Source organism: Mastigoproctus giganteus, chromosome 1, assembly GCF_048544385.1.
Source record: "Mastigoproctus giganteus isolate SK-2022 chromosome 1, ASM4854438v1, whole genome shotgun sequence".
NCBI classification, from domain to species: Eukaryota; Metazoa; Arthropoda; class Arachnida; order Uropygi; family Thelyphonidae; genus Mastigoproctus; species Mastigoproctus giganteus.
This window is the reverse complement of record NC_143575.1, coordinates 218114843-218137765: the sequence shown is the minus strand read 5'-3', so window position 1 is coordinate 218137765 and position 22923 is coordinate 218114843. Positions and strand designations below refer to the sequence as shown.

Below are 22923 nucleotides of genomic sequence, written 5' to 3'. Positions count from 1 at the left end.
TGATGTCTGCCACTTAATAAAGTATAAAACAGGAACTGTCTAATGCTAAATCTCAGTTTAAGGCCAGTGGCTTGATTCCAGAACATAAATGTGATACCAGTAATTGGCTGTTGCACTGGAAATCACTGTGATGATATTCTTTCTTTTGTTACCTTTCTTGTCATTACTTAGGGTAAGAAAGGAAACTATGTATTAAATTAAACTCTTAAATATACACTCAGCTCAAACCAATAATTTGCTTTTAACTGCAAAATGCATTCCTTTCTGTAATGACATCCTTAAACAGCTGAAAGTATTGCACCCTCTAAAAACAGTGCATTTTGACCAGTCAAGGTGAATTTAAAGGCAATTCTTAAAGATAATCCACACTAACACGCTAGAACGGCTTTGTGTAATTGAGGTAGCTGTTATGTGTATTAAGTTAACAAACATAATCACGTGAGAAGACAAGTGACACAGTAAATGATAGACTTCTGGTACAGAAATGTCTGTCATGCTTTACAGTAAATTAAGACTAAATTGTACTATTAAAATTAAAAACACAAAGTAAAAACCTAAGCAAGAAAAATGTCGTCCATAACAGTATAGTGGTTTTACTACTTGTCACTTGCTTGGAGTGGTCTGGATTGGAATCTTGTGGATAAGTGGAGGAATTTCTAAAAGCATCGACAAGGCTGTAGTTAGCTGACCTTAGGAGGGATCAGGAGGGTTTTTCAGACTATACAACGTGCAAATTAACCTGTTAACACAAAGTTGTGCAGATATGTACAATGGTACAATATGGTCTGAGAAACAGATATGCCTAAAACCAAACATCAAACAACAAAAATACATAGGGCCATTACCACACTAGTGCTGCCACAATATGTAACTCATCTTGCTCAAATTATATTTCTACATAAAGAGAAAACAAGAAATGTAGTTACAAATGAAATTTTTCATTTTCACAGAATGTTCTATATCTTACTTCATATGTAATAAAATAAATTTGGGTTTCTTGGTCTTTTATATCACCATTATTTAGTTGCAAGTCTTTTGTTAACTATGTTGTGATTGATTTTTATTTTATCTTTAGATGTGTATGAGGCAGAACAGCTTCTTAAAGAAGTAGATATTCATTCTGTGACTGGCCTATTCAAGCTTTACTTGAGAGAGTTGCCTGAAGCACTGTTTACTGATGCTCTTTATCCAAAGTTTTTTCAGGCATTTAGTAAGTAAAAGCTGCTGATTGTAAGTGCATGGAATTTAATTATGAGAGAGAGAGAGAGAGAGAGAGAGAGAGAGAGAGAGAGAGAGAAGAGAGAGAGAGAGAGAGAGAGATCAATGTGTACATTTACACAAACTTAGTAAAATAATCAGCATCACCATCCAAATATGTTATAACCATGTAGCCTGTAACCAGTGGATGTACAGGTCATTGTTTGCTGCACAAACCAGTTCTGAATTGAAAAACAGTCATACCTCCGGAGCAAAAGTTTCAGATTGAAAAAGGAAATTGCTCTGCTGATTCCAAAAATACCAAAATTATGCCCCTATCATATCTCCATTGAAAGATTTATTGAAATTTTAGTAATTTTCTTTGGGTTACTAAAATTTGAAATTGGTTGTTCTTTACAAGCAATTTCAAATATCATACAATAATATGTATGCTATCTTAAAAATTTTAGGAATTTTCTTTGGGTTAAAAAACTGAAATTGATTGTTCTTTACAAGCAATTTCAAATATCATACAATAATACTTATGCTATCTTAAAAATGAACCTTATTCAGTTTAATATTAAAGTATTTTAAAACTTTAACTCTTGTCTGTGTTCTCTTTCCTTTGCCTCTAAATTTAAAGGGAAGTTAGTTCAAAGGATTCTGTTAATGATTCCTTTCCCATTTTAACATAACTGATGAAAATCTGATCAGCTCATTTTCTCAACATATTCACATAGCATTGTTTTTCGTGGACAACCACCACTGGTCCTTCGAACAGCTGTACCTGTCATTCTGAAGGATGACCACGCACGTGAGACGATACTATTGGCGATACCGAACTCTGCAGCCACACTCCTCACACTTCGAGCTTCCCAATTATTCAACCCCAGGTAAAGTCAACCAGCTGTTGTCTACTGGCCATTTCGTTGTCTGTAGCACTGTACCAAACCAATGGAACGTCTGTAACAGTCTTGCTCACCATTCGGTAATTTGCACATAACTGCTGAACTGCTGCTTTTATCTGTTTATGTGAGCCCTCTCATCACGATTCAAATTTTTGCATGTGCACCAGCTTTCTACTGAACAGCCACAGTTATTTATGCAAATCGCCACAGGCTGTTTCGTTGTGGTTGTAAACTTTAGAAATAGTGTTGGTCCTTAAGTTTTGCACATCAGTGTATATGGTTTATGTATTCTTTTCTATAATGAATTTTAAAATTTTGAGTTCTGATAATTCAGTATCTCTCTCTTTCTCTCTCTCCCTCCCTCCCTCCCAGCATCTCCGTAACCAGGTGGGAAGGAGCAGCAGTGCGTAGCACACACTTCTTGATTAGACCGTGGTTCGAGCCCGTCACCACCAAATACAGAGGATGCGGAAAGGTCAGGGGAATGACCACTGCATATTCCCGGAGCAATATGGCCTTAGTTGCTAATGCTCTTAAAACCAAATAACAACCCCCCCCCCCAGTTCATTTGAAATAATCTCAGTCAAATATTTTAAAAGAAATACTTAAAAATTATAATGCTAGGTCTCTGTCTTTAGTTTGCTGTTATTTTCATATAATTTCGGTGCTCCCCTCATCTCTTCCCCAACCAGTAGTAATTGTAGTTTTTCATTATCACATGAAGCAAGAAATCAAAATTTTATTTATTCTACTAGTTCTGTGGTTTTCAACCCCTTTTTTTAATAATGGCACCCTTAAGTAATTTATTTTATTTTGTGGCACCCCTACTTAATTTTCTGCCTGTTAGATCTGATTCTCTCTCTCTCTCTCTCTCTCTCTCTCTCTCTCTCTCTCTCTCTCTCTCTCTCTCTCTCTGTGTGTGTGTGTGTGTGTGTGTGTGTGTGTGTGTGTGTGTGTGTGTGTGTGTGTGTGTGTGTGTGTGTGTGTGTGTGTGTGTGTGTGTGTGTGTGTGTGTGTGTGTGTTAGAGTGAGTGATATTAAAAATATATGTTATATGATACCGTCAAGCTCTTTTCGATACATGATTCCTGAGGTTTGTGTTATGTCGAGTGCCACTCGACATGGGAGCATAAAAGGTTAACTGTAATATAATATTGTGTGTAATGTATCTGTTATCTTTTATAATGTGAGGTTTTTGTAATTTTTTTTTATTTTGGAATTGTAAATAGAATGATCAGTTGGCATATGTAAATACTGTCATTGTGGTTTATGGAACACAAGAATAAGGATGTCCCTTTTAAAACGAAATAATAAATATGTAAATTTTAAAAATAATAAGTTTAAGTAACTTAAACCCAAATTATGTGACACCCTAGGGTGACTCGGCACCCCGGTTGAAAACCACTTCCTTAATGTATAGTGATTTAATTAAAAGCTAAATAAACCTTAATATTCATGTGGTATGAGTAGTCATTATAGAAATCTAGAAATCAGTCTTTATCTTCAGTATTTTCTTCATTTCTATGAAAAAGCAAGTTATTTTTGACAAAGGGTTACCAACTTTTTTCCAGTAACTTTACCTACAGGTTGTTTCTTTAAACATTTTTTGAATGTATATTTACTTGTCCTTCAACTGAAAAACTGCAGTAATATGGTCAGAACTTCTTTCATGGCTTAACAGATTTTGAGCAGCATTACTCCACTTATTATATCCTACCAGCAAAGTATCTTTTTGATGTCTTAATTTTCCACAAACCTTACAATATAAACAGAAGAATTTATCACTTTGCAGAGAATAGATAAGGAGTTTATGTTAGCATTAAACAAAAACTTACAAATAACATATTTTATTCCATTGCTTGTAAAAAATTTAATGAACACTGAAAACCTTCAGTATTATTGCACGCTATACAAGACAAATAACTAAAAATAAAATAAATCCTAATTATAAATTTAATTTGAGCCAGCCAACAAGGTGCAGGCCTTTTGTTTATAATTAGGTGGTTGTTGAGATTGAAAGCAGAACTAAACAATTCATTTACATTCAGTAGGCAATGTAAAGCTTAAAAAAAAAATAATAATAACTACTCTTCAATTTCAGATTGTCTTAGTTACTATAGTTTTGTGGCAAAAGGTTCAGACTGTGTGGTAGCACGCTCAGAGTAATGGCGAATGAAAAGGACTGGGGATAACTGTGCAATCAGACATGGTTTCCTGATCAGTGCAGATGGCTGCCAAAACAACTCATGGGGTTTTGTCAGTGATTATATAGGAATTTTACAAAGCAGGGGTAAGAAGTTGATTATCCTGTTGTAAAGGCATTAGTTAGGCCACATCGTAATACTGCATACATGTCTGGAGGCTTCATTTTAGGAATGTATGGATCTGTTGAAATAGGTACAGAGAAGGGCAATGTAGAGATTGGCAAAGGTAACAAAGGGTAGTCTTACAAGAAAGGCTTTAGTTCTGCAAATTGCAGCATCTGGAGACTAGGCACCTGCAAGGTGATCTGATTGAGGTGATCTTTATCTTTGAACAGATTGAGCAAGAAGAATAACATCAGTGCTGATGTTATTCTTCCTCTTGTTCAGATTATACATGAGGGGGCATAAATTAATATTGAGAAAGGAAGGTTGCAGGATAGATTTGTGGAAATTTGCCTTTAGCCAGCAGGTGGTTGATATTGTTGGAACAAACTTCCATATGGTGTTGTGGTCTAGTTATTCCTTGAATAAATTCAAGGAAGAATTAGACAACACAAACAATTTGAGGGGATGGAAAGGCGATGTGCTAAGTTTTTTTTTTTTTTTTTGCTGATGCTGTGTAAGTTCACTCCCTTACATCATTTGCCATTGTTAATACTAATACTAAATTCAGTCTTTTGAAATTAATACCATTCAATTATTTATTATTATTATTTTTTATTTTTTTTCCCCATTTATAGACTTTCCACTTTATTTTATGTTCCTTTTTCATACTACATATATAGTACAATTAACATGAGATGTTAATTGTATGTACATTATACTTTTCAGCATTATGAAATTTTTGAAATAGTCCTCTGTTTTCTGAAGTTAAATGCACATACCTAAAGTTTAAATTTAGGATATGGCAGTATAGCAGTTTTGAATTAAAACTTTGGGTTAAATATAAAAGGCCAGAATTTGCTTGAAAATTTTCTTGAATTGAGTGGTCATTTTATTTTATTAGTAGTCACTTTGGTAACATTGATGTTTTTGAAGAGCAAAAATGTGGAGGGGAGAGCATATAAAAGTGATGAACTGCTGTAGTTTATTAGTTCAATGTACAACCGGCCTCCGACTTAAACTAATCAAGTTGAACAAGCAATAACCAGTTGGTAACTCTTGTCACAATAGGCAAATGATCTACTGGGGGGGGGGGATGAAAATATAGGAATTTCATCAGGGTATCAACAAAACAGTCATATTAGACAGCCACTTTATATAGGTAGTCACTTCAGCAGGTTTTACTGTGGTATCACAGTGGAATGCTAAATTTTGCACAATAAAGGTTAAGCCAAGCATATAAATACTTTACAAAAAATAAAAAATAAAAAAATGCTTTGAAAAAAATAAAAAACAAGAAGGAAAAAATTTAAAAATAAGTTTCTCAACTAAAAACCCAAAGCTGCAAGAGAGCACCTCACAACAGGGCAAAAGGCAAAATAATACTTCCCCCTCCCCTCCCCAACACACACACACACACACACACACACACACACACACACACACACACACACACACACACACACACACACACACACACACACACACACGGCGCCTCCGTAGCCAGGTGGGAAGGAGCAACAGTGCGTAGCACACGCTTCTTGATTAGACCGGGGTTCGAGCCCGTCACCACCAAATACGGAAAAATGCGTAAAGGTCAGGGAATGACCACCGCATATTCCCGGAGCAATATGGCCTTAGTTGCTAATGCTCCTAAAAAAAAACCAAACCAAACACACACACACACACACACACACACACACACACACACACACACACACACACACACACACACACACACACACACACACACATCAGACTAGGTGGTGATTCTCCTCACCCATAGCCAGCATCTATGAATGCTATATGACTAATATAGAATTTAGGGGGTGCAATTACTTTAAGAGAGGTACGTACTTCAGATATCTATCAGAAGTACCTACCTCTCTTAACTGTGTTCACTTACCAACTTATTTTCCATCATATACATTAAATAATACTGTTTAGAATTTAATATTACTTTTCTCTATGACTGAGGTTACCAGTTAGCAGCTGTGTGTACCTTCGATGATTTTTAACACAGATAATAATTTGCATGTAGTTTTGCATAATTGTGTAAGTTCCCTTAACTTGATTTGTGACATTTAAAAAATTATAAAAAGTGACCACTTTTCTGAAATACACTGTCCAGTCAAAACATTATGATCACCTACCTAATAGTGGGCACATCCTCTCTATAAGGCCTCTGAACATTTCAGGGGTGGGGGTATGTTGTACCATGTCACCAGGATTGCATCTTATGGATCTGCAGTAGTCCTTGGTGAAAGATCTAAATACCAGATCTTGTTGTTTCACATAATCCCAGAGATGGTCTATGAGATTCATAACTTTCAAAATTCATGGCCAAGTTAGCACCTGGAAGTAAATTCTGTGTTTGGCAACCACTCTTAATGTGGCAGGGCTCATTATCATGTTAGAAGACACTTATGTTATCCAAGGAGGCAGTCACAGTTGAGAGGAGGTGGGGGGAAAATACCTGATCAACTACATTAGATAGGAGTGTGTGATCAGGTAACCTTCTCCCCTGCACAATGAGTAGGGTTCTGCCAACCCCAACCACTGGTGGGGTTGGCAGAAAAATTGGCTAGATCCAAATAGTATGTTAAATAAAAAGAATGCCGCCTATCAGTATAAGTGCTCCACCAGATTCTCAGGAAAATATCCCAAATACCAAAACATTGCCATCACCTGCCTGTTTCTGTTGGACATCGGAATGATTCCTCTTCACAGTTTGTCAACCTACCCTCCACTACCATCTACATGGCTTACAGGAAATGTTTCATTGGAAAAGTCAACTTTTTTTTCCGGTTTTCAATGGTCCAATGATTCCATTCAGATGCAAATTTTAGGCATTGTTGGCAGTGAGTGGCCTTAATCATGGGTACCTTGATTGGGTGCCTATTCAAGAGACCCATACAAAGAAGATGGATTTGTTGGTTCATGGTCTTGGAAACACTGCTTGTCATTCCCTGTTCATGGTTAGCCATTCCACCATTTTCTGTCTATTGACCCACACAAGCAGATCAACTTACATTACAACAACCATTGATGAGATATGGGCACCTGCCATTTGCCTGGAAACTGCTGCTGCTCTGTCCACTATCCAACCACTCTCCTTGAACACCTTAATTTCAGCACTCTGCGAACAGCCCATTATGCCCACAGTATTCGCACTCTGTAACACTGCCACCCTTCAATTGGTACTCGACAGTCATCCCTTTTTCAAAGTTTATAGTGGACATAGTGTTATTGTTATGCGGTTCCCATGGTTTCCCACAAATCCGCGTTAAATAATCTGTTAAATAATCTGGCCTCTTCTTACTGGGAGGCGCGATCACCAGGAAGGAGCCTCCCAGCATCCGTCCACTGGCACAAGAAGCCGGACCAGGGAGTAAAAGACATCTGGCGAGTCGTCCACACTCCTGCAGGAGCGAGAGTGGGGAGGGCCAAGGAAAGAGCAGAGAAGAGACAGGAAAGTGGAAGACAGGCAAGATAGCGAGAGGATGACAGAGCGCAGGCATCCTCCCAGGCGAAAAGGAGCAGGAAGAGTGCTAGGTGCAGTTGTTGGAGTCCTGGAGAAGGACTGTGGGTAGGAAGAAGAGGATAGGTAAAGTTCAAATTAAAGAGTCCAGGATCGTCACAATGGAGAATCACGGAGTGGCGTCGACTGGGCTGGCAGCAATTTGCAGTTTCATGTCTGGAAGTTTCCGGTGCTGGGTATCAGTTGCTGTCTAGAGGAGATTATCCAGGAGTAGTGTTCGGGGGTTGCAGGTGATGCCAGCGATGACGAAAGACCTCATTGGCATAACTGGTCAGTGCACGGAAGGCATCATTAGATTCCAATAACTTGGTTTCTGGCCGAAGTGATGTAGTGTGGAAGTCTAGGAGTAGTTGGATTCTTAGATCTAAGTACACGTGATCCCAGTCTTCAGGTTCTCCGCAGGTACAGAGGGCATCCTCGACTAGGCCGAACTCTAGAAGGCGTCTCTTGAAGGACCTGTGGCCAGTTAATAGGAAGGAAGCATAGACGTTAGGGAAGAACCAAGTGGAATGTTGTTTGTTGATGTAGGTTACCTCAGGAAGGAAAAGTTTAGTAGTTGCACCAGTTGTGGAGTTATTCCAGCGGGTTTGCCATAGGTTTATCATTTCTAGCCACACACACATTTATGTTCCTGTTTGATGTCGGTATCGGTACGGGTTTGAATAGTGAGGAATTCAGCTTCCTTATTCTTCCTTATTCTATAGAGTGGCATCGATAAAAGCGACTTGGAGGTCCAAGAGGAGGCAGCCTGTTAGTAGCTGTAAGGCGACAGTTGATGTCGTTCTACATGCGTGGGTCATTTGTAGTAGCATAAGTCGTTGAATTTGCTGAATTTTACATTGAGCATGCACTAAAGTCATTCAGTGGTACCATTCTGCAGCTACATATGTGACAATTGGTATAAATACTGCTGAGTATAGAAGGCGTTGAGTTGGTCCTTTAATGCCCCAGTCCTTGCGGGTAAAGCGTGCTAACATAGTGATGTAATTTTTTATCTTTTCTTTGATAGCTTGGATATGGGGGCTGAAAGTTCTCCTGTCGTCCAAAATTACTCCTAGGTACTTCACCGATCGGTAGTTTTTCAGTGGTCGGCTATTAAAACGTATGGTAGGAGGTCTGAAGAAGTCTAGTTTGCTTTTTAATAGGAGGGTTTTGCTCTTCTCGGTGGAGACTGAGAGTTTATTTTCCGTGGCCCATACGGACAGAGCAGAGAGAACAACCGCGGCCTGGGTTTCTATGGTGGCGTGGGTGGGACCCTCGATGATGATAACCATGTCGTCTGCGTAAGAAAGCTGCGTAGTGTGTGGGTAGTCCCTCAGGAACCAGTCGTCGAGTATCATATTCCAGACAGCTGGCCTCAGGTTAGATGTTGGGTGATGCAGTGATATTTTGTTTTGATGCTGACCTTGCGGTTAGAGAAGTAGCTTTTGAGGCAGTGGTAGAAATTCCAGGTACAGTTAGAGACTCTGGCCCTCTGAAGAACGCCCGGCCACCACACTGTGTCAAAAGCTCCTTTGAAGTCAATGAAGATTGCCAGTACATAAGTTGCATCCGACTGTTCTGCAACTTTGAGGGTTTTAGATAGAGCATCAATTGTGGAGCACCCTTGTTTGAATCCAAATTGAAGCGAGGATGCCAATCCACTGGCTTCATATCGGGGTTGGAAGCGGGAGAGCAGCAGTCTCTCAAAAACCTTGTCGAGAATGGGAAGCAGCGCAATTGGGCGATATGCCTTGGAGGTACCTGTGAGATCCTTAGGTAAGAACCTCAGGTTAGCATGCTTCCAACATGATGGAAAGTTACCCTCATTCAGACAGGTGTTGAAGAGCTGAAGAAGTATCATTGGAGCTATGGCCCAGAGACGTTGCACAGTCTCGCCTTCAATAAAATCCAGACCAGGAGCTTTACCATTTTTGATTTTTTTAATTGCTGCATCAACTTCTTCCTCTGTGAATGGTTCCTCCATAATGTCTGGCTGGAAGCTGGAATTTTGCACTGCTATCTTCCTGTGGATGTCAGTGTCAGAGTTGGTGTTGCCCTGATGTATTAGTTCATCCAGAATCCGGTTGATTGTATCTTCCCAGTGTATAGTCTCAGATGAGTCATCAGAGCGGACAGAGTGTATGACATCCGTGGATCCCAGCTTATTCCTCATGAGTTTGTGGACTAAACCCCACGGATTCTGGTTCCCCTTAGTCTCGACAAGGGAACGCCAGGAGCTTTGCTTGGCATGGTAAATTTTGTTAGTATATTCATGGCGGACCGCTTTGAATCAGTCTCTATACTGTTCTACGATGTGAGCAGGTTCAGGCCTTCTCTTGCGTTGGTACTCTTTGAGAGCGCACTTCAGAGAATTGCGCAGGTTAATGAGTTCCTGCGACCACCATGGTACAGATCTTGGGTTCCTGGAACATTTTTTTCATGGAAGCCTCTGAAGCTTTGAGGAGCAGACTATGCACAAAGTCTGTTTTCTGCGCACTGTTCATTGATTGGTAGAAGTTGCTAGCTGGGTCATAAAGAACATCTTGAATTACATTGTCAAACTGGTCCCAGTTTGCTGTTTTAGTAGAGAATCTTACAATATCCTGGATAGGCACTTGACAAGGGAGGGCAGAATCGGTGACACTGTAAGTGATGAGGCTGTAATAATTAATGATAAACACCAGCCAAGAAATTGAACTGAAAATTTACTATAAAATAAAATAATATACAGTGAAATGTGATGAAAATAAAAACACTGATTAAATTATAGTTACAATATAATTTAAATTATAGTTAAAAGCAATAAAATTGTCTAAAATAAACTGGGTTAAAAGCGATAAAACAATGAAACCTGGAGCTTTCGGAGAACTGCCGTCTCCTTCTTCAACAGCATACTACTAGTACTAAGACACATCCTTAAGTAGCAGGTCCATGGCACTCATGCACGTGATCATCAGACACATGATCTACATTCTCCATGCGCGTATCGGAAACGGAAGTGGTTCGGGAGCGTGTCAAACAGAAACGGTCGTCCCTTCTGAGGACAACTGCCTCAAACAGGGGGTGTAAACGGATCCCCCTGTCCCTATTAATAGTATTGTGACTGGATGAACCGATTCCCAAGCTCTCGAGCCACTTGCGTTCCCAATATCCATGGGCACGGTCAGTAATGATCGTGTCTTCAGGGGAGATCCGATGCTGCTTTTCCCAGAAATGCTCTGCCACAGCAGACCTCGCATAGTTAGCAGTCTTGATAGCGGTCGTGTGTTTCCCCAGACGGTCCTTTAAACGTCGCCCCGTTTCCCCCACATAACACTCCTCACAATCCGGGCACTTAATCTCATAGACCACATTGCTAGTATGGTCCTGGGCTACGGGATCTTTAACTTGGGATATCACTGTGTGCAACCTCCGACCCGGAAGTTTCACACAGCGAGTCTGGCACTCCCGCAATGCCCGTACAATACGTTCTGAAAGGCCCGGATAGTAAGGAATGTATGCAGTAGCCACAGGGGCAGGCGACTCCCTACGATTGGACTCAGCCCTATGAATATATTTGTCCAAGACCCTCTGGGGGTATCCACATTTCCTGAGGTCTGCCGTGACTTTGCAAATTTCTATTTCCTTTTCTTCAGGGGTACTACAGTGGCTCCTCACCCTATTCAACAATGCCCTGGCTACACTGTTCTTATGATGACAAGCCTGTGCTGAGCTATAATGAACAAATTTCTTGGCTGGTGTTTATCATTAATTATTATAGTATGGAAATTCCCAGCCCCATAGGCCTGTTTGAAGATATAGTGAATAATTATGGCCATTTGATGCTTCGACACATCCGCGAGTACCAGAAAATTAGCATAGCTGAAGCTAAACAGTAGCAACATCTGAGATTTTCTCATAGGTGCAAAACACATGAGCTGGTTCCACGCGGCTTTCGGGTGAGAATGCCTTTCAATGATGACCATCTGGGGAGAGTTACTAAACTCTATCAAAGAAAAGTTCTAAGTATTTGGATTTCTAAATTACATAATGATCTGAGAGGTATATAGAAGTCGTATTGGACTGAAGTTGGAATTCATCAATACCAATTTTACCCCAGTGCATGGTGCGTTGGTCTTGAGAGTAGTGGCAGATAAAGCAACTAGGGTTGCTGAGGTTTACAAGCGCAGGCAGATCAACAAATTCAATAGATTGTTAGAGGAATCCGTGGTGGTGCGTAACAGGGATACTGGCAACTTTATTCATAATCTTAGTGGCAAACAATTTACTAGAGAACAGGAGGAAGTATTGAGCCTGGGTCCAAAGTTTGCTTTGGTTCCTGCCAGACCTCCCATTGCAGAGATAGCTATGGGAGTGGAAAAAGCCATCAACAAGTTACCTGTTACCCAAGCTGATGAGATATGGGTTAGGGTTGCGGCTATTTTGAGTCAGACCAGGACAGCACATTCTAATCTCAGTCATAAACATGAAAGAGCATTAAGACAACTTAGAAAAGATGAGGATATCATAATGTTATCTTCCGACAAAGGCAGATCCACAGTGGTACTGAATAAGGATGATTATTGTGCAAAAGCTCTAGATCTTTTACAGGATAGCAACATATATAAAGTTACCCATCGAAATCCGTTAGCTGGTTTGGAGAGACAAGTCAACAACAACATACAGGGATAGCATAAGGCTGGTAAAATAACCAAAGAAGTTTATTGGTCTCTTCATGCCTCAGGTTGTCAATTACCTCGGTTTTATGGCCTCCCAAAGATGCACAAGGTGGGCATTCCATTGAGACCTATAGTATTATTTGTGGGTAGTCCCACTTATGCTTTATCTGGATTTTTAGCTGGAGTCATCTCTCCTATAGTGGGACGCTCCAGTTTAGTAATCAGGAACAGCAAGGAATTTGTGAACTTTATAAGAAGCCAATCTATAGGTGAAGACGAATTCATGATTTCGTTTGACGTGGTATCCTTGTTAACATGCACCCCATGTTCAAAAAGTTGAACATGGGGTGCATTGTGTAAGATCAGCCTTGGAACGGGATGATTGCTTTAGTGCTAGATCTTCACTAAGCATTGATGATATTTGTAAAGATGTTGAATTTTGCCTCGCAAGCACTACCATGGTGTTTCAAAAAGTTATGTATAAGCAGGTCCATGGCACGGCCATGAGTTCCCCCATCAGTGCCATTGTGGCCAATTTGGCAATGGAGGAACTGGAAACTAGGGTTTTTCATCAGTTGAATTTCCCCCTGCGCAAGTGGAGGAGATATGTTATTTTAAAAAAGGGATTTAAAGCATTTCACTATTTTAAAAAAGGGATTTACTCAATTTACTCAACAGCTTTTCCACATTTATACAATTTACCTTGGAGGTGGAAGAAGCTGGGTCCCTCCCGTTTCTGGATGTCTTGGTGAGCAGAGATGGATCTAGATCAGGCCTTCTTAAACTATGGGTCGCGACCCCATTTGGGGTCGCGTAGCAAAATTCTGGGGTCGCGAGAGATTTTAATGTCAAATATTTAAATACACGATTTTATAACATCTAGATGTGTATTTGTGCAGAGTCACACTCACACACCTGCACACAAACAAAGGGAGGAATGCGCGCGCACACGTGCAGCGAGACCGTGATTCAATAACACTGACTGTAATGTGAACTAGTGTAGTATTGACGCTCTTCTAGTGTAGTCAATTGTCAGTGTTCCGCCGTAACGAGATTTTAGTTTTTTTTATTTATTCGGTAATTAATAAATCAATTATTATATGCAATATGTTATTTTTATATATTTATTGTATTTTAGGATCAAAATAATTTTTGGCCATGGATAAATGGCTGAACTTAAATAAGAATAGCAATGACGCAGATAATAATGCTACAAACTCTTCTCAGGCAGGACAAAATATTGAAAAACAGGCATCTTATGTGCGAAAAAGAAAATATGATGAGTCTTTTCTTCAATTTGGCTTTACATTTCAAAAGCCAATTCAAAAGCCGTTTTGGATTGGCTTAAGTGAGATTAATCACCTGCCACTTAAAGCTCAAGAGGAATTTGCTGAGCTTTCGAGTGACTCAAACTTAAAACTACAATTTCAAAAAAAGTCCTTGACTGAATTCTGGATCGGAACTAGAACTGAATTTCCCACAATCGCTGATATGGCATTAAATGTACTTCTGCCATTCAACACCACATATTTATGTGAAGTTACTTTCTCAGCTTTAACACATATTAAATCCCAGTATCGTTCAGCGCTAAAAAATGTTGAAGAGGTCTTACGTCCAGCAGTGTCAAACATTCCACCAAGATTTAATTTGTTATGCAATAAAAAACAGGCACATCCATCTCATTAAATTTTTTACTTTAATTTTAATTTAATACTTGCCACTCAACGACTGCGTTCGAATATATTCGAGCGAACTAAGACAGTCAGAATCCCCTTTTATTTATGTTATTGCAAAAAATGCAATTTTTTGTGCAATTTTTAATTTTAGATTTTTGTATGTTTCAAAACGAATTCTAAAACTATATATTTTCATATGTATATGTATATTGTTACCTAATAAATAAATCATCAAAAAATATTAATTTATCTTTCTTTTATATTTATATGGGGTCGCCAAGAAACTCGCAATCATAAATGGGGTCGTGAATGAAAAAAGTTTAAGAAGCCCTGATCTAGATTAAAAACAACGATCTATAGAAAGCCTATGTGCCATGGCCAATTTGTTCATTATAGCTCAGCACAGGCTTGTCATCATAAGAACAGTGCAGCCAGGGCATTGTTGAATAGGGTGGGGACCCACTGTAGTACCCCTGAAGAAAAGGAAATAGAAATTTGCAAAGTCACGGCAGACCTCAGGAAATGTGGATACCCCCAGAGGGTCTTGGACAAATATATTCATAGGGCTGAGCCCAATCGTAGGGAGTCGCCTGCCCCTGTGGCTACTGCATACATTCCTTGCTATCCGGGCCTTTCAGAACGTATTGTACGGGCATTGCGGGAGTGCCAGACTCGCTGTGTGCAACTTCTGGGTCGGAGTTGCACACAGTGATATCCCAAGTTAAAGATCCCGTAGCCCAGGACCATACTAGCAATGTGGTCTACGAGATTAAGTGCCCGGATTGTAAGGAGTGTTATGTGGGGGAAACGGGGCGACGTTTAAAGGACCGTCTGGGGGAACACACGACCGCTATCAAGACTGCTAACTATGTGAGGTCTGCTGTGGCAGAGCATTTCTGGGAAAAGCAGCATCGGATCTCCCCTGAAGACGCAGTCATTACTGACCACGCCCATGGATTTTGGGAACGCAAGTGGCTCAAGAGCTTGGGAATCGGTTCATCCAGTCACAATACTATTAATAGGGACAGGGGGATCCGTTTACACCCCCTGTTTGAGGCAGTTGTCCTCAGAAGGGATGACCATTTCTGTTTGACACGCTCCCGAGCCACTTCTGTTTCCGATATGCGCATGGAGAATGTAGATCATGTGTCTGATGATCACGTGCATGAGTGCCATGGACCTGCTACTTAAGGATGTGTCTTAGCACTAGTAGTATGCTGTTGAAGAAGGAGACGGCAGTTCTCCGAAAGCTCCAGGTTTCATTGTTTTATCGCTTTTAACCCAGTTTATTTTAGACAATTTTATTGCTTTTAACTATATTTTAAATTATATTGTAACTATAATTTAATCAGTGTTTTTATTTTCATCACATTTCACTGTATATTATTTTATTTATAGTAAATTTTCAGTTCAATTTCTTGGCTGGTGTTTATCATTAATTATTATAGTACGGAAATTCCCAGCCCCATAGGCCTGTTTGAAGATAAAGTGATGAGGCGATGGTTGCTAGTAGTGGCCGTGTCATGCACCTGCCAATGAAGGAGTCTATTGCGAAGAGAAGTAGTCAGTGTGATGTACAGGTTAAACTCTCCAGTTCCCGAAGAGTAGGTGGTTGGTTGTCCTGGTCTGTTGATGATTTCAAGGCCACATGAGGCAATGAATTCACCTAACATGTCTCCTCTTGCATCGGTAGAGGTGTTGAACCATTGTGTCGACCGGGCATTCAAATCTGCTGCTATAATGACATCAGTGTTCTCCAGGAGGTCAAGAGCTTGTTCCAGTCGAGCTATGTGCGGTAGGATATCTGTACCAAATTGGAAATATGCTGTTAGGACCGTAATATGGCCGAAGCTGCCTTCTATTGCAGCCCCCGCTAGGTGGGGAGTGCAGAGTGATTCTATATGTGTTACTACTAGGTCTGGATTGTGGATGATGATAGCAGCGAGGCACAATTGGTTTGTCGTCTGAATTTTCCTGAAAGCCAGGAGTTAACCAGAGACCCTTCCACGGACGCAGTATGGTTCCTGAAGGAGAAGAATATTTAGATTCAACTCGTCCATTAGAGGATGAAGCTGTGTTGCCACTGAGATGGATTTTTGGCCATTGATCTGAGCTATACGAAGTCTTGGAGAGGGGGGGGGGGATTGAGCATCCTATTTTCCATAGTTAGTCTTATTGTGTACTATATCTGCTGCTCTTCTATATACAAGGCACGCTCCATCCCGCACAGAGTGATCGTAGGGTTTGTTAATTGCTTTGCAATTTGAGCATTTAGGAGGCGAGGCTTTGTTGGGACAGTCCTTGTAGGGATGCCCTGCCTCAGCACAATGCCCACATATTGGTTGTTTTTTAAGACACTTGGTAGAGGTGTGCCCATAACCAAGACATTTGTAGCATTTCAGGACTGGTACAAAATCTCTGAATCTGTGGGATGACCAGCCCAGAAAAATTCTATCCTGGCTGTGTAGGAATCTTCTTATCCTGGGAGACACTTCTATAACCCAGTTAAGTCGACCACGAGTCCGTGCATTGGTGGAAAATCAAATTTTCATCTCCTTAATGGCTTCTTCTTTGTTCATGGATTCAAAGAGATTTCTGTTATATACTTCCTCCAGTAGGTCAACTTTCCGGATTGAGCCATCTACATCAAACACAATTAAACTTGGTCCCCTGAGTTTAGGGGTTTCAAAGGTAAGAGTTAGATCTTCAGCTGTGCCGCAAGACTTGATCTGACTTAGTGGCTGCTTCCAATATTATCCCTTTGTCGCGAATTTTGCGAATGCTTTTGATTTGGAGATTGTCTAATTTTGGTTTTATCTTCTTTAGGACGGTGTCCTCCTCTCTATCTGTGATGTCGCACCCTTCTCTAACTTTTATAATCAGCATATGCGTGTTCTGTGTGGTGGGGATCTGAGGTAGTTTGAGCGTGGCAGCATAAGACAACTGTTTCCAAGTACCTTCATCAGAAGCTTGGTTGGAAGGTAGCCCAGTATTCAGAGCTGCTATAGTTGGATTTTTGGTTACTTTAGATAGAGTTTTATTAGTTTGTTGGTGTTGGGCATTGGTGGCCTTCAGCTGTTCATTTTCTATAATGACCTCATATAACTTCTTCTCTAAAGAGCCCCAGCAGCGCAAAATTTGTAATGATACACCCTGGTGACGTTGCTGTTTTTGCTACAGAGGCAGTATTCCATTTTGCCCCTCAGTTTGTGTATAATTTTCAGGTTGGGAAAATATTTGCTGAATAAATTCAGCATTTCATCCCATTCCTCTTCATCCTCCCATTGTTTATGGGGGAGTGAACCAGATGCTTCGGGTCTTTTGAGAACCTTAAGTTTGTCAGATCGCATCTCTTGCCCATGTCAATCAAGTATTTTGTATGGACTACATGCCACAAAAATGCAGTATCATATTTATGAACAGCTGAAAACAGTGAAAGCTGTTTTCAGCTGTTGAGAACTGGAGTTACATTTTTCTATAATGTTTATGTAATTTAAAGAAGTATTAGTTTACATTAATTTACAACAAATGTAAGCTTTGTTATAAAAATTAGTGTAAATAGTTCTGTAGCTCACAGTCATTATTTAATTGAAGAAATTGGCAATTCCCATCATTTGTTTCAAATCCACCCAATTAATTCAATCTACGTCTGTTATCCACAATTATATGTACCACCAAAGTAATCAAATGAAACTCAAGGCTAACAGCAATCTTCCTTTTTTGCTTCCTAGTTTCTCATACTTCATATTTTTTTCTCCACACCTAAAACTCTGCTCTTTCAACTCACTCACTCACTCCACCATATAATAATAATAATAATAATAATAATAAATGTCTATTTCATTCTTTATTTGTTGGCAAGATCAAGGTTTCCCTTCAGAATCATAAAATTATTTAGCATGCTGCAACCAGTTTGAAATGAGTAAACAGTCAGGTATAAGCAGTAATTTTACAGTAATGAAATCTTTTTTGGGCAGTTATGATTGATTTGTTATGGGGGGAGATTTTTCTAAAGAGCAAAGGACTGGCTGTTGATATTTGCCAAAGTCAATTAACAGTGGCTTGCAGAGTCATTGTTAATTAGTTTCCCAGCCCAACAGTTCTTATGTGAAACATAAGCTGACCTACTGCATATCTTTTAGATTTCACATTTGTAAACAATATCAATACACCATTCGTTCATTTGTATTTGACCAATAAAAAAATAAATGAATAATAATAATAATAATAAAAGATCATACTGTAATAAAATATAAAGTAACGAGTTATACTTACATCTTCCTTTTCTCTAATTACTAATTGCAGATAAAATAGGCTGTATCAAACATTATTGAAGTTTTGTAACAATGAACTCTGTAATAATCATTAGAATTGTTGCTTAACTGGAGCATAGAAAATTATATGCAAAGAACTTTATGAACTGAAATAACATGTACTTAGATTTGCTTCACGTATGCTGAAGAATCTTTTTATTGTTGGTTAATTGTATAGTTTATACTCACCTGGGTAATATTTTATTCCTTTATGCTTGTAAAAATAACATTTCTTTTAACTCATATATATATAAATATATATATATATATATATATAGTAGTAATATTATATTGTTAAGAGGCAAAATAAGCAGTACAACAATGAAATGGGGAAAAACAGTAAAAGTGAACATATGTCTAATGCTCCAAAACGCACAGGGCAGCAGTAAAGGAAGCAAAAGAATATAAACAATCTGTGGTTTGTATCATAAATATAGTATCTGTAAATATGGAAATGAAAAGTACACAAAGTGCGTGAACTAAGAGTGGTTTAAAGGAAAGTAGAAACTAGAAGTAAAGTAGTGGTGAAAAAGTGAAAGAATTTAAAAAACCTAGTGCAAAAATGAAATGGGACTAAGGAAGCAAACAATATAAAAAAAAATAACAAATAAATAAAAAATAAATAAATAACACTGTATTCAGATATGGGAGGGCAATTTTAGAAAGAGGTCGAATAAAGGGATGGCAAATATGCAAAATCTGAATACAGTAAATGATACAAGGCCAGGCATTTCATCAGGGGACTACTCCTGACCATGTATCAGGCACTGATGATTCCAAATGTGTTTCCAAACTTGTCTATAGTACAAGAAAAAAGGGGAGCAAATGTGCGACTTTTATCTTAATACTATCAGACAAGGTAGTCCCTAAAGCAGTGTAAAAATTAAGTTAATAATGTAATGTAAAATTTAATGTAAAAATTAATACCAATACACAAAAGTGTGTACCATGTGGTAAGGGTAAAAGGTAGTTAGATTAACATGGTTAAAACATTATGTTAAATATAATACAAATATACAAAAGTGTAATTTGTTCAAAAAAGTGTAGCCAAGAAAATGGTATAGGGAATGGTAAAATTCTTTAGGATGGGAAAGGGGAGAAAAAGGTGGTCAAAAGAAGGCAAAAATAGCAATAGAATGCTGGATAGTAGGAGTGTTCGTATCACCCTCGTATCACATTAATAGTTTTACGAACGGGGAAAAAAAAAGTAGAAAGAGAAAAAAGTGTAGAAAGAGTCATTAAAATTACTGAACTTACTGGGTGTGTAAGGCCCAACCTTAAAGAACGACTTCTGGTATTTGCAAGCGTTAGTAAAAATGGGTGTTAATACCATAGACTTATAGAGAAGAAGGGAAACCGAAACCAAAAGTAGATGTTACCTGGAGTCACTAAGCAAAGTGGAGGAGAGACATACACAGCCTAGATGCAAAAGGGGAAACAATGACCAGTCACCGTGTTATATAGCTTTAGAAATACGAATAGGGATGACCCCCCCCTATTGTTGAAATTGAAAAAAAAAAAAAAATTGTGGGAAAGATGGCCTAAAAACATGTAATGCCAGCCATAAGGCTAAAAGAAAGCATATATGTGAAACTAAAAGTAAAACAAAATTAATTGAAATCAACAGGAGATGAACATTCAATGAAATTTAGATGACATTTCTGCGAAATTTTAGATGATCAGAGAACATGGTCTATAAATCATGGCTTAAACTTCCAAGTTCATTAGCCGCTGTAGACAGAGATATGCACTTTTTGGCTACATCTAAGGTTGACAGTTGAGTGAATCCATTGAAGAGCAAAAAAAAAAAAAAAAAATCTGGCATGTAAAAAACTCTGATAGCAACACAACAGCAAAATTAATAACCATGAAGAAGATGAATTTTAGGATCCATTGATAAAATTTCACCATATAAAAGGCCTGGTTAAATGAAGCAGGTTTCGTAAAGAGAAACAAAACCATTCACAAAAATTGGCTACCAGATAGATAGTAGATCTGAGACCGGTGTCAGAGAAGCAAAGTGCCAAAAACCGAGTGGTTTTTATAAGGGAAGATACTTAACTTAATAAATCCAGTAACAAAAAACCAATTCTGAACATAGAAAAAGGTACATGGCAGTAGAGTCAAATGTACATAATTCCGAATGGTAGAAAGGAAGAATTCAAACTTAATGGGTGAAAAAATTAGTGAGTAAAGCAACAGGAATCTCATTCTGAAAAAGAACCTTAAACAGAAGTCATGAACAGTGATTACTAAGTAGTGGAAATCCCACCAAATAATATGCAACTGTATAATACCTTTGACAAGTGCAAGTAAATCGAAATTGAATTTATTATTAATAGTAGAAGCAATGATATTGAAACAGTACTTTACGAAAAAGGGAGGTATATTATTATTTAAAAGCTTGTTATAAAAAAACTTGTATTGCTTTGCTGAAAAGGATATGATAGCTGCAAATGTTCGCTAATCTTGATAGCTTGAATACAAATAGTATTTTTGTGAATTTTATTAGAAATATTTAATTGCCAATTTGTGAGGTACAGATTATTTTTTATATTGTTTGCTTCCTTAGTCCCATTTCACTTTTGCATTAGATTTTTTAAATTCTTTCACTTTTTCACCACTACTTTACTTCCAGTTTATACTTTCCTTTAAACCTCTCTTAGTTCAGGCACTTTGTGTACTTTACATTTCCATCTTTACAGACACTATATTTATGATACAAACCCCACAGTTTATATATATAAGTATGTATGAATAGATATATTAAATAAAGTATGCATAGATGGCAGTGAAAATTACACAAAGTGCCAGTAACTAGAAGGATGAGGATAGTAGAAAAAGAAGTATAGTAGATATGTAAAGGGTGAAAGAATGTTAATATCCTAAAAGTTATGAATTAAGAAAATTATGGGCTGAATTACAAAGCCAATAGGAAGTGAGTGAACTGTAAAGTAAAATTAATAATAATAAAGTAAAATACAATACAAATAAAATAAAAAGTGGTAAAGCTGTCATCAAATATGCGGGGGAACATATTTAGATAAAATTTGAAAACAGATAAGGCAAATGTGCAGAATCTGATGTCAGCTGAAGTAAATATTGACCATGTATTTCTGTATTTGTCCATAGTAGTAGAAGAAAGGTGAAAGGCCAAAAAGCAAAAAAAAAAAATGTAATTATATTAATATTATTATTAGCCATATGGTACAAGGAAAACTGGGGCTTATGCTGCACTATCTAAATAAAATTTCCAACAAGTTACTCTGAGAGAGAGAGAGAGAGAGGGGGGGGGGAATCACCCAGAAAGAAAAGAATGATGATATCCAGCTCAGGTGTGCCAAGCCCATACTCACTAGATGTGAGTCCCTGGGGCAATTAGCACATTCTTATACAGTATGGACAAGGTAGTCCCAATGCAGTGAAAATTATTAAGGTAAAAATAAGGATCAAGTTAGAGTAAAATATAGTTAAGTGTTTTCAGAATGGGAAAAGGTGTTTTTAGAAATATATGTAGAATTTAGTGTAGGATTTAAATATTGTAATTTAGTGGAAATTGGAATTCAATAATTTGGAACAAGCACATGGTATAGGGTGAGGTATTAAATTGAGGATTTTACCTAGCTATCCTCAATTTAATACCTCATCCTATACCATGTGCTTGTTCCAAATTATTGAATTCCAATTTCCACTAAATTACAATATTTAAATCCTACACTAAATTCTACATATATTTCTGAAAACACTTAACTATATTTTATTTTAACTTGATCCTTATTTTTACCTTAATAATTGACACTGCATTGGGGCTATCATGTCCATACCATATAAGAATGTGCTAATTTTTTATTTTTTTTTTTTTTGGCCTTTCACCTTTCTTCTACTACTATCTACTATGGACAAGTATAGAAATGCAGTTCCTGATACGTGGTCAGGTGTAGCCCCTGATACCTGACCATGTATCAATATTTACTTCAGCTGACATCAGATTCTGCACATTTGCCTTACCTGTTTTCAACTATATAAATATGTACCCCCATGTCTGATGAAAGCTTTACCACTTTTTATTTTATTTCTTTTGTATTTTACTTTACAGTTCACTCACCTCCTATTGGCATTGTAATTCAACCCATACTTTTCTTAATTCATCATAACTTTTAGGATATTAGCATTCTTTCACCTTTTACATATCTACTATACTTCTTTTTCTACTATCCTCACCCTTCTAGTTAGTGGCACTGTGTAATTTTTACCGCCATCTATGCGTACTTTATTTAATATATCTATTCATACATACTTATATATACTTTTGCATCCTTTAATGCGGCTTTGCACTTTTAGG

At 38.1% G+C, this 22923-nt stretch overlaps 1 protein-coding gene across 1 annotated transcript in view; it reads left to right on the top strand.

Annotated features, from left to right (window-relative positions):
* RhoGAP1A (Rho GTPase activating protein at 1A) overlaps positions 1-22923 on the top strand; it is a 465208-nt gene that overhangs the window by 416101 nt on the left and 26184 nt on the right. Inside the window, exon 21 of the mRNA XM_090368823.1 lies at positions 1076-1210. Within this exon, the coding sequence (XP_090224949.1) occupies positions 1076-1210 (135 nt within the window). The remainder of the gene's footprint in view (positions 1-1075; positions 1211-22923) is intronic.